Source organism: Branchiostoma floridae, chromosome 8, assembly GCF_000003815.2.
Source record: "Branchiostoma floridae strain S238N-H82 chromosome 8, Bfl_VNyyK, whole genome shotgun sequence".
NCBI classification, from domain to species: domain Eukaryota; kingdom Metazoa; phylum Chordata; class Leptocardii; order Amphioxiformes; family Branchiostomatidae; genus Branchiostoma; species Branchiostoma floridae.
The window spans coordinates 4,235,126-4,247,717 of NC_049986.1; the positions used below are offsets into that span (position 1 = coordinate 4,235,126).

Genomic DNA, 12,592 nt, shown 5'->3' on the forward strand with positions numbered 1-12,592 from the left:
AGGGAATGATCATGAGGTAGTTTGTCAATCGTGCAATAGAAGTTAGAACCAAACGTACTATAACTATTTCTCTATCAGAAAGAATCTGTGGTACTGTTATGTTGGAAAGCAAACCATTTTGTAAGCTGGATACCAGCCTATTGTCTGGTTATTAACCTGACCCGTCCTCTCTATTTTCAGGTACTCTTTAGATGAATACGGGACTGCCAGGCGCACTGCAGCAGTGAGGGGGTTCATAGATGCTTTAACAAGGGGAGGTAAGTGTTACCACTTACCAGAGTTACCACTTACCAGAGTTACCAACCTAGGATCTATGTTCAAAAATTCAAATTTTCCCAGAACTATCGTAGAGTGGAATTTGTTATCACCAAGCACAGTAGGGGCATCTTCTCTGGATAGTTTTAAAGAACGCTTGCAGATAGATTTGCAAAAGTTAGGTGTGACGAGTCGTTTGGTGTAATACAACCAGCTGCTGCCGTGCCGCGTGCCTGCAAAGCTGGTGTGTTACGCCAAAGGGGGGTTATTCTGGCTATAACGATACAGAATCCAGATACATGGCTAGTTTGATCTTTAGGCCTGCTTGTTCTATCTAAGGAAGTATAAATGTATCTATTATGCACAACATTCAAGTTTGACATTGAAAGACACTCAATGTTACTTGTATTTCAGTTTCCTTCGTTCAATGTATTGTAATATGTCACACTAGAGATTTGGCCTGCCTAAAAAATACAAGAAAATAATATAATCCCTGTACCTACCGACACTAATTTTTCAGGACTGAAACAGGAAATACAACATTTTTTTCCTTGGTACCAACACAGTTTGAACTTACTGTAAAAGAAACTTGTTATGTGTTTCAGGCGCAAGTGGTACACCCCGCCCCATTGAGATGCATTCCCACGATCCTTTGAGGTAAACTTAATCCAATGTAATGTTGTATTACAGAACCTTGGAAACAAATCATAATACCACCATGTTAATGGCAGTTTATAAGGTGATACAAATTTAGCAAATGAGCAATCCATCATTTTTCCCAGTTACTGTCCATGTTGAATACCTCGAGATCTGTCTTATGCTGTGCATGTTTTATCGACTCTCTAGTCCTGCCATCATCTGTTCAGACCAAAAGAGGCAGATGAGTCCTGCTAAGGCCACACCAAATTTATTTGTTGCATCTCTGATTTTTTTTTCAGAAAAAAGCTATATCTCTTTGAATTCATGCTTTTTGCAATTTTAAATCATTGTTATTGGTGGCATTATGACAGTAAACATTGCATTACATATTTCTACCCATGTTTTCTGTTTACTTCCTATTTTTTCTTACTGCCGTTTTATAAAGGTGTGTTTGTTTATTCATGTGGGGACAAATGACCTGGAAACTGGTAATAGTGAGAGAATGCATGTAGCTGTATGTAATTCTTAAACCAGTGTGTTTTTTTTCGCAAAAGATCAAACATGAATTAGATACAGGCCCTTTTTCTTCCTCCTGGCAGCTACATGTACATAACCATACTATATAACATTTCAGATATGTTGGTGACATGCTGGCTTGGTTACACCAGGCTACTGCATCAGAAAAGGAGTATCTACAGGCAGTGCTCAAGATGGTGCCGGACGATTGTATGTAATAAACACTTTACACTTTACATCATTGTCCTCTATTATGTGTATTCCTTACACCAGATCCTACTCATAAAATGTCACAAAAATCCAAAACAACTATCAGTCTTACAAAATTTAATACATCACATTGCATGATTCTTTTTTAATACATGTATCAACATGTAGTGTTATACATGTGTACAGTCTTCTTTACATAAGGACCACCTGGTCAATGTGGTCGCTTTCTGGTGATCACTTGATATAATTATAGATAAATTTTCTTTTGACGTAAGTATTAAGAATCCTGCCTGTATACGGACCATATGTCAACATAGACCACAGTTAATCAGTCAAAGAGGTAGAGTGGTCTTCTAGTACAGTTTTGACTGTATCAAATATATTAGGTATACTAAGTTGTGCTCTTCTTGGTAACTCACCTTCTAATGATTTGGACAGACCTTTTTATACAGTAATGGAATGATAAATTGCTGTTTTCGTAATCTGTATTAAGAAAATATATTGAAGAATGTGTAGATGCTAGAAATCCCTCAAATGATGGTAAAACGAAAAGACCATTAATTTTCATCCCATATATACTATTCACCCTTGTAGTATTAGTCTTAAAGTAGTTACTGTAGTAACTGTTATGTATCAGTAAATACCATGCTTTCTACATGTACGTGTACAATTGTTGTACAATAAAGTTATATTTATATTTGTATCACAGGTGTGGAGGAGCCAATGACTGAAGTGCTGGGGCACATCACTGAGGGAGTCTGTCGGCCCTTCAAGGTACATGTGATATCATATGGCCATTTCACATGGAGACTCATGTATTTGTCGCCAGTGATATTTGTGCAATTTAATATATCTGTTGAGGAATGGACCAATTGCAGTACTGTAACAGCATTATCCTATAATCAAGAAAGAAAAGTTCAAAGAGGCCATCAAATTGCGCTCAAACTTTCTCACATTCACTGACAAAAAGAAAACAGTCCTTCTTTTAACATCACAAAACCCACACATAGTAGAAAAGGTGAGATCTTTCGTCTTCCATTGTCTTCGAAAAAGGAGTCGAACCCAGTAACCCAGGATGTAGAGTTAGCTTTCACTAGTTTTAGACTAGAGTACACTTGTGATATTGTATTTTACACACTGCTTGAATCTTTTATGTTACCTGCAATTAGCCCACGGGCATGAATTTGCAATAAAACTTGATAATAATTATCCCTTCTTTAAGACTGATGAAACCAACTGAAGATACGACATTGTCTGATTAATAATGGATCTTGATAACTGGTAGTATATGTGGCTGTGCTATTATTGATAAAGTGACATTTTCACACCTCATGTAATATCCAGTCCTTCAATAACCGTGTGTTTTCCATGGTCAGGTCCGAGTGGAACACGTTCTAGTCGCTGAGCCCGGCCCGGTCATACTGTACAAACTGGCCAATTTACTCAACTTCTATCACCACACAATAGGGTATGCTTTTCTGACTTTAAACCATAAATAATCATGTTTGTTGTGTTAAAGCCGGCATCATACAGGATGAAAATGGCTCACCTAAGGAGTCTGCAAGCTCAAAGGACAAAGGGATGTACATTTTATAGATGAATGATATACTTAACTCTGTAGCAATTTTTAAATTTTACGACCTTCTGGCATAGACCTTTTTCCAACTTCCCATAATACAATGCGCCAGGGTTCCAGATATGGATGTTGACTGGGATGTTACCACCGTTGCCCAGGGTGCGAAACCAGTGTGAAACCCGCTAAAACCTGCCATACGAGGGCGGCAAAGCATATAAACTAATGAGTTGTCCAGAAAATATAGTACTACTATTATTAGGGCTGAGAATTTTCCAATTTTTGCCCATCACGGTCGTCACCACTGTGGCTGTTAGTTGGTTTCACCCGATGACCTCATGGGTCATGACTTGTGTTTCGTCTGCAGCCTTTGTTCTTTGTTGTCAGAAAGTGATTTTTACCATGTCCCGTGCACTGTAACTATATTTGCTAGACAACTCATTTGAGTTAATATGCTTTGCCGCCCTCGTACTGAATGTTTTAGCTGATTTCACCCTGGTTTCGCAGCCTGGGCAATGGTGGTAACATCAATATCCGGAACCCTGGCGAATTGTATTATGGGAAGTGTGAAAAAGGTCTATTGAGCAAATTCAACCTAATGTTTTTGACACCAGCTTGCTGTAGCCCATAAACCAAACCTATTATATCTGCCAAGTCTCTTCGACCTACCAGATGAATATTATTTGCCTAGTACCGGTAGGATGAAGAGACAATAATAAAGGAATAGATATCAGGCGAGGCGTACTGACTGTTGAATATTACTATTCTATTACTTGTGATTTGAATAAGAGCATTCTCTCCTGACTTTTTGATTGTACATGTTTGCTAAGACCAGATTTTAGAGTGGCCACTGACATGGAAATTCCAAACTGGTATCCTTAGTACAGTGTACAATACTATGTACTTTTGAAGGTAAAGATCTTTAAATACAAATACTTTTCTTACCGTATAATGATTCAACAGCCTTCACTTTTGTGGCTTTTGAGTCAGAAAGTACATTAGGTAAACGGTAGAAGAAGTTTGCCTTCAAAATTAAGAACCCGATAAGGCTAGCTATTCCCTGATATTTGTTTGTTTGTTTGTTTGTTCAGTTCAATCCTACAGGGGTCAGCGAGTCTTCTGGCCACAACTGATGACATGCATCAACTCAGCAAGAAACTCTTCATGAACAGTCTGAACTGCCATGCTAGTAAGCTGATGGAGAAGGTAACTTCCGAAAAAAGCTTTATCAGGTTGGGAGAATATAAGAGAATTCTTTTTACACAACCAGAACGTACTTACATTTGCCTACGTTTCGATGTCTCTCAGACACCTTCAACAGAGCTTCTAACTGGAGTTCTGCTTCTCACCGCATATAAATGATAACCTGTGGGAACCCCAAAACTGATGCAAGCTTGCAGGAAAAAAGTTTAGCAAAAGAAAAGTGGCCTTCTTCATGAAATCTAAGTAGTCGGGAAGGTTGGACAGTGGTACAATAATTCACTGTGTGGTCTAAAACTTTTGTGGGGGAAACAGATGAAAATTGATGCATTGGGGGATTTCAACCATATATTATCAATATATCATATCTTGATAAAGAAAGTTCCAACATCTTTTTTATAACTAGAACAGCTTTATTTTGGCTGACTTTGAAGGCCAAATTGTATCAAATTGAATATTGTCAGTAACTTCAACTGTTCATGGGGTTTAATTTGGGTATGCATATGGTGACAATGAATTATAATTATAGTAAATTTGTATCTAAGGCAAAGTATATAAATACACTTTGATAGAGATGTACAGTACTGTACTACACATGTTTTTTTATCCAAACATGTAGGTGGAGCTCCCCCCTGCAGATCTCGGCCCAACTGCAGCCCTAACCCAGACCATGGCACTTCTGCGGGAGATCTTGTCGTCCTATGACTCTTCTGTGGTCCCCCTTGACGCTCGGAGGACTGATTTTACTGAGGTTTGTTCTGCTTCAAATATTCGTATTTCTTGTTTGAAGTAAGTTCCCATGCTGTTACCGTATATATAGTAATAACCATGTGACTCAGAGCCAATCAAACCCTCCCTATGTTTTAAACAAATATTTGAATGAGATTCGTTCCTGTATCAATAGCTACCCAGTGCTGTCTTGACTCTGCCTTACTTTTGTTTCCAGGTTTACTATCTAAAATTTGTCCTCACCTTCTTTACATATCAAGATCTGCTCTTCCATAAGATCCCTTCAGTGTCACTGACAAACAATAGTGGATGCTACCTGAAACGTCAGACCTTTTCCAAAATCATATCCACTTGCTTAGAGTAACTGCTCCTTAGTATATCTAGTACTGTAAATGCATTTAAGTTCACTGGGATTTAATTCCCAAGAGAAGAGAAAAAAGTTTGCAGTGGCACCATGCCCTGTAGTCTTTTACTGCTATGGACAAATGTTTGTGGTGGTTTTAAGTTCGTGGTGAGGTGGTCACCGCGAAAATTGCAAACATAAAACCACCACGAACATTTCTGCATTTACAGTGTTATGTGGATGTCTAACCTTCATCAACATGAATACAGTGGAAGCCGTAATTTGCACACCCCATTTACCAGTTTATTTCGTGCAATTATCCGAATGGTGCAACAAAGCAAAGTTATCCACCTGGACCGTACCAGTTTGGGATTTGGGGATCCCGTGCAATTAACAGAAGTGTGCATTTATCCATTGTGCAATTAGCTGGCTTCTACTGTACAACTGTTCCAGTGGTTTAATTAAATTGTCATGACCCTGTCTGCTTGCTCAGGTCCTGTCCTGTGTGGTGGACCCACTCCTACAGATGTGTGCCATGTCAGCCAGCCAGCTCAACCCAGCAGACATGGCCACCTACATGGTCAACTGTCTCTACATGATGAAGACCACACTCTCTCTCTTCGAGTTCACAGACCAGCGTCTGGAGATGTTGTCTGCTCAGGTCGGTTGTGTAACAGTGGGGGGTTTAAGTAGCGTCAAACTTCAGCCAGAGCGGCTGATCAGCCTTTTCTAGCACAGTGGTTTCGCTGCTGAGGTTCTTATCTGCTGAACCGGGTTCAATCCTGGGTGTCGGCATGTTTGTTTCTTTCTGTAACTTACTCACCCCTCTAAAATTCTTACATTGGTTCCCACACCGGGAATCGAACCTAGGCCTTGGTAATGAGAGCGCCAAATCCTAACCACTAGACTGATCCCAGGTGTCGGCATGTTTGCTTCTTTCTGTTCGTACTCGCCCCTCTAAAATTCTTACAGTTGTATAAAATAGGACCTGGTGTAGAAAAACTGCTTGCATGGGGATCTGGAAATATGCTATTTCAGGGCTTGAAATATGACATCATGCATATGCAAGTTTGTGCATGTAAAATTGGTGTGGTGCAAGTACCTTGTACTCTCAGACCAAACTTGCACCAGTGCAAGTTGCTTTTATCCACTGTTACCTGACATTAGGAAAAGCTTACGCACAAAGCCTGTCAGATAAATGTATTGATTTGGTCATTTTCTTCTATCTGTTTTGCAGGTTGATGCCCACTTAGACACCCTTGTGAATGAGCAGGCATCCTTCACATTAAGCCATGTTGGGCTGGCACACATGTACAGTGTAGTACAGCAACACCAGCCGCGGGAGGTAGGTCAGCAAACATGCAGCACAACTTAGCATCATAACCCTGCTCTGGTCCAGACCTTGAGTTGGCACTGAATGGTAGCCACTCCAAACTCTTGTGGCTATGTATTAATATTGAGGCCACCTGAGTTAGTGCAGAATGGTGGCCACTGTTTGGACAAACCATTGTGGCTGTGTATTGAGGTCACCTGAGTTAGCACGGAATGGTAGTTGCTCCAAACCTAGGGTTGTTTGATTTCACATTTCATGTATACAATCTGCTGCAACATGGTATAAAATACTAGTAGTACTAGCTGAAAAGGGTAGGAAGTGGCATGTTTTTGGTAAACATTGAGTTAGGGCTGAAGAGTTGCTTCTGCATTCATGTACATGCATTCTTCCTTTGAATGTAAATTGCCATTTTGATAATCTGTAGTGTATTTTAAGTTGCAATTTGGCGCACTGGATGATTACTTTGTAAAAGACCTTTGAACAAGAATTGGCTGGATTATAGCTATAGTTAACACAAGGGTTTTCTCTTTGTCACAATAATAGTCATTTTGCCCCAAGAATCTTTCCAATGCATTTTACCCGACATGAAATGCCCAATTTTGTGCTTTATTTTTTATGTGAAAATAGTGTTTTTGCCCTCTATTAAACTTATGGAAACTAGAGAAGTTGAAGGAACAAAGCTCAGTTGGTATGGTAGCTGAAGAGATGTCCTTTCACCCCATACAGTTATTTTACTACAGAATAATTCCCTGGAAGTGACTTTCACTAGACTTGAGGGTGTGCTAGCCTGAGTCCAGTCTTGTTGTGCTTCGATTTGCTCTGCGAAGAAGTGGACCTTTTGGCAGCAACTAAAATCATACTGCCAACTTGAAAGATATTGCCCAAAATCACCAAGAAATTAATTCTTACCTCTCATTATTTTGGTTATGGCAAGATTTTTCCCTTTCAAGGTTAACAGCTTCTGTGTTTTTTTCAATTGTGCAAATGCAGGGCCCCTTGTCAGCTGTGCATGGGCTGGATAGAAACTCCATTAAGACTGCTATGGTAAGTACATTTATTTGGAAAGATTTGTAGACATATTGAACATTGTGTATTACTGTTATGCAAAGTTTTCCTTCTTGTATTCTTTTATTTAGAACCTTGTCTTGTACATATCTAGTTTCTGTTATACTAAGAATATTGTGGCCTTGAAAAATGCATTCAATACAAATTTCCTCGGTTCATCACTCGGGTGAAAATGAGTACCTACAATGGATAGGAACATCCCTTAGATCATGTAAAGGACCCACCACACTTATGAAAAAGAGTAGGGATTCTTCCCAGTGTGAGTGGATTTTCAGTACAGGCCTGGTGTAATATACCAATAGGGCCTTGGAAAAAAATTGGTGTGTTTCCTGTTTTAGTCCTGAAAATGTTAGGGTCGGTAGGTAGGGATTATCTTTTTTTTTTCTTGTAATTTTTTTAGGCTGGCCAAAACTCTATTGATACAATATTACAATGCCGTTGAACAAAGCAAAACTGAAATGCTTGTCTTTCAATGTCAAACTTTAATTTTGTGCATGATAGATACATTTATCCTTCATTAGACAGGACAAGCGCTAGCATTGTTTTTACCTCAATAGGAAGCAGGTTGGATAAAAATTGTAACTGGAAGCTCCACTGCCCACCCCAAAAAAAGTCTAGGGTCAGCAGGTTTTTCTAGGGTAGGTTGGGAAACAGGAAATAAATCATTTTTTTCCTAGGCCAAGGCAGTTTACCCTGGCAGGTGTATGTATATGTCAACAAACAAGTCTGCCACCTCTGATTGCCTGTAATATTGTGGTTTGTCCACAGAAACACTTTGATGCCTTCCTAGCCTCACCTGATGATCTGGTCCTCCCACAATGCAAGTTCTTGTTAAGTGCAACACTGAGGTAAGAACTACATTCTACATGTACACACTTTACAGTACCATTTGCTGAGAACATACAAAAAATGTAGAGTTTGACATTGTTTGGGAAATTTAGGGAGGGAATTCAGTACGGCCCTAAAGTAAAATAAATGCAAGAGCTTACTACATGTAATAGTATTTCATTTGACTAAGTTTAAGATGACAGTTCTGAGATCCTTACAAGTAAACTTTGCTCATCATTACATGCATCTTTTCTTGCTATAGCAGGGCGCTAGCCAGTGTCCGTTTTTCCGTCAATTGACGGAAATTTGCTGCGTGTGACGGAAAAATTTTAAAACCAATCTGTCAACTTTGACGGACAAAAATCTGATAAAAGCTCCTTGGTGAAAGCTACAGGCTGCTTGGGGACGCCGTCCATGGCTGTAAAAGCCACAAACTGTTTGTTTTGCTATTGTTATGATTGTTGACAATGTGTGTCGGTGCCCTTTCGCATACGATAATCTCATTAAAACCCATTTTTCAAGGTCTCAGTTCAGTCTCTCTAACTCCTGGAATAGTGTTTTCGCAACAATGGGAATTGGCTGATGGAAAAAAATGTCGAGCTGGCTAGAGCCCTGTGCTATAGTAATAAGCCATTTCACTGTTCTTTAACTTATTTGTGCAAATGTTCAGTCATGCACATGCATGCATTGTGGTCTATGGACCAAGTCTAAGGCTCCTGTCTTGTAGACAAAGAATAGTTGGGACTTAAATTTTGACAACCAAAACCAGGGATCGAAATACTTTTTTTGTGCTACATGCAAAATTGCAAGTTGGCAAAAATTTTACGTGCAATTTGAAAAATTTACATGAAAATACAACTAGGCAGCGATGGCGACGAATATTGCTAGCTTGAATCGGTGAATTTTGATTACATCTAGTAAAGCTACCGGAGAAAGTTACTGGCAAAAACAAGAAAGGATAAAGACACAAGTCCATTTGTTTTTTTGTCTAAGAGTAGTGGGTCTAATTCCTCAGTATTTTTCCAATAGGCCAGGTATTTTCAACATGCAAGATTGCAAGTTCAGAATAATTTTACATGCAAATCTTAAAAATTATATGCAAATTGCAACTTAAGTATGTGTATTTCGAACCCTGAAAACTATTGTCAGGACTTGCAAAATGCCTCCATTCTCCTTTTTGTTCTGAACCAAAAAGATTGCTGTTTTTGTCTTCACTACTGAGTGTACGTTTCTCACATTGCATGTAAAATATATGGCAACATACAAATTATTTCCCATGTAAGTGAAAAAAAGTTTTTCTAGCACAGATATATGCCATGGTTTCAGGTCTGGATTTTAAAAGTCTAGAACCTTAATGTCTGCACTTGAACCTGAACTTAGGTAGGCAACACTATCCCCATCAAGGCTGCACACACAAACGCACTTAGAACGAATAGTTTAACATATCATTAACTCACTTTTGACTGGTTCTTGACAGGGATGTTGTGGATAAGAGAAGCATGGACGTGATTCGCCAGGTGTATGAACAACTGTACGAGGCAGTGACAGATTCAGCCAACAAGTATGAGGACCCAAATGACATCATGCAGCGGACACCACAGCAAATCAGACAGCTCTTGTCCTAGTTCTTTTAATAGTAATTAGCTATCTTAATAGCAGTGTACAAAATACTTTTCTGAGCCAGGTTGTACAGTGTGCAACCTGGGCCAAAAACTAGGTTGCACAACTGAATTTCAAGTTGCACCACCTACTATTCACTAATTTCTGAAAAAAAGGTACAATACATACATGTTTGGCTGATATGAAACGGAGCTGCCTCGGTCCATTTATTTCTTCCAAGTAAATTGAGAACAAAATTGAGTTCTGAGGCTCAAAATCTAAGTTGCACCCTGTGCAACCTGAGCTAAAAGTAAGTTGCACCAAGCAAAAAGTGGTTGCAATGTGCAAGTGTGCAAGTGGATATTTTGCACGCTGATCTTAATAGTTATGTTTAAATTTCATTCCACACACCTTGATAGACTGTGTCCAAGTAGACACTATCTGTTCATATCTGCTATGAGAATATATGTACATATCAAAATCAGTAATCTGACAAAGTTTTGCACATATTGCAATTGCAGGTAGTAACCATCTTCTGTAGTAACTGCTGGCTCAATTTTTTGCTTGTGGTTTGCAAGCAAAAACAAGGAAGTGAAAAGATTAAGACAGCGGTTAATATTACAAGCTATTTCTAATGTGGGTTGCGGGATTAAAACTATATTTATTTTTGGTTACGTACTCTAAGATGTCAGCCAATGGATAACGATCAGTTTAAAATTTTCTTGACACTTATAGTGGTGGTGTTAAGAGCGAGAAATGTACTATCCATTTCTATGATGCATTCATGTACTAGTACATGTATGGGACTTCATACAGGGTTGACTTTCACGGCAATGCCTTACAATAGCAACCCTGCCTTTCCAGCCTCAGAAATATGGTTTAGGGGCACGGCCACTAATTAACTGTTTTAGCCAATCAAAGAAATGCCTTCATGTTGTCCAAAGGTGACACATTAATAATCAAGAGCAAGATGACAGTCCCGGCATAACATTTCAGTTTTTTTAGCATCCGGACTTGTTTATCTGGTACCAAATTTACGATTTGTCGGTTCTGTGGGTAAAGGGCAACCACCGAATACCGGCCGAGCATACAAAGAAAAAATTATCATCAATGAAAAATTTGTTCAAAATGTGCAATCTGACGCCCCTTATACCATTTTTCTGAGGCTGGAAATGCAGGGTTGATATCAAGAGGCATAGCCCGGCGCTAGTCAAACACGTGTGGGAGGGTGTGTTGGACTTATTATGCAAAAATAATTCATGGCCTTCATGACCCAAATAATTTATAATGTATGACATTGTGTGAAATAAAAGTTGTCAATGTTTCTATTCATAAACAAGTAAAGGAGGTTATGTCTTTTTGTGTGTGCTTGTGCATGAACTCTGACAGTGTCTCAGGTACCCAATTGAGGGTGACTCGCGTCAAGCTTTCAATTCATTACTGGCTTTTCTTCTACATGAACCGAGACACACTGAAGGTGTATGGGCCTAGTATTCATCCACGGAGAAAGACCAAATTTAGTCATTATACTACTTAGCACTAAGAATCTGTAATTTACATCTGATGGGTATTCAATATTACCCAAACAAATTGATACCAACTGTTACACTCAGCAAGACTACAAAATTTGGCATTAAAAAAAGTTAAAGTTCACACACAAATTCACAGCCAGAGAGACACCAGACTCTAGTTCACATGTGACATTTTATTGTTGAACTTCAGGTCTTTGAGTGAATTATTTACTTGGCGTTCAGTCAACAGAATGTCTGGACATTAGGCTTGCCTCTTGTCTTCATGTAGATGTCACACAGAAGGGCAGCCATTTATTCCTGAAACAAAAAAAACGCAACAGTAAGTTGTATTCAATCAGCGTGTCTTTGGCATAAGAAAAAGACATGTATATTTTTTTTTAATACAATCCTGGAAAAATAGGGGTAATAGGTAGGGAGTCTCCTTTATTTAGATTTCAGCCAAAGTCATATACAATTTACAATATGACAATTCAAAACTAAAATGCATCTGGACATTTGTATTTTCAGTCATATTTTGATCGTACTATCATTTGGTATGTCAATATAAAGGCTGAAGAAGTTCAGTGGTTCTGGTCATATCACATTTTCCACTTGAAACAAAAATGAGCAGAAAATGTTGGAAATGATTCATCATTTTCATCATCCCTTGCTAGCAGTGGACAAAACAAAAGTTTTGCTAAGGTTGGTTGGGTGCACAGCATTGCTCCAAATACATACTTGCACACTTGCAAATACAACTACATTCTGCTTGTCTCAACTTAATTTCAAAC

General features: G+C 38.8%; 1 protein-coding gene across 1 annotated transcript in view; it reads left to right on the top strand.

Moving 5' to 3' along the window:
* LOC118421139 (conserved oligomeric Golgi complex subunit 6-like) overlaps positions 1-11,630 on the top strand; it is a 30,733-nt gene extending 19,103 nt beyond the window's left edge. Inside the window, exons 8-20 of the mRNA XM_035828300.1 lie at positions 181-257; positions 861-912; positions 1,529-1,620; positions 2,330-2,394; positions 2,997-3,088; positions 4,285-4,399; positions 5,013-5,144; positions 5,959-6,126; positions 6,703-6,810; positions 7,789-7,842; positions 8,632-8,711; positions 10,169-10,339; positions 10,668-11,630. Of these exons, the coding sequence (XP_035684193.1) occupies positions 181-257; positions 861-912; positions 1,529-1,620; positions 2,330-2,394; positions 2,997-3,088; positions 4,285-4,399; positions 5,013-5,144; positions 5,959-6,126; positions 6,703-6,810; positions 7,789-7,842; positions 8,632-8,711; positions 10,169-10,316 (1,183 nt within the window). The 3' untranslated portion in view covers positions 10,317-10,339; positions 10,668-11,630. The remainder of the gene's footprint in view (positions 1-180; positions 258-860; positions 913-1,528; positions 1,621-2,329; positions 2,395-2,996; positions 3,089-4,284; positions 4,400-5,012; positions 5,145-5,958; positions 6,127-6,702; positions 6,811-7,788; positions 7,843-8,631; positions 8,712-10,168; positions 10,340-10,667) is intronic.
* The last annotated feature ends 962 nt before the right edge of the window (positions 11,631-12,592 follow it).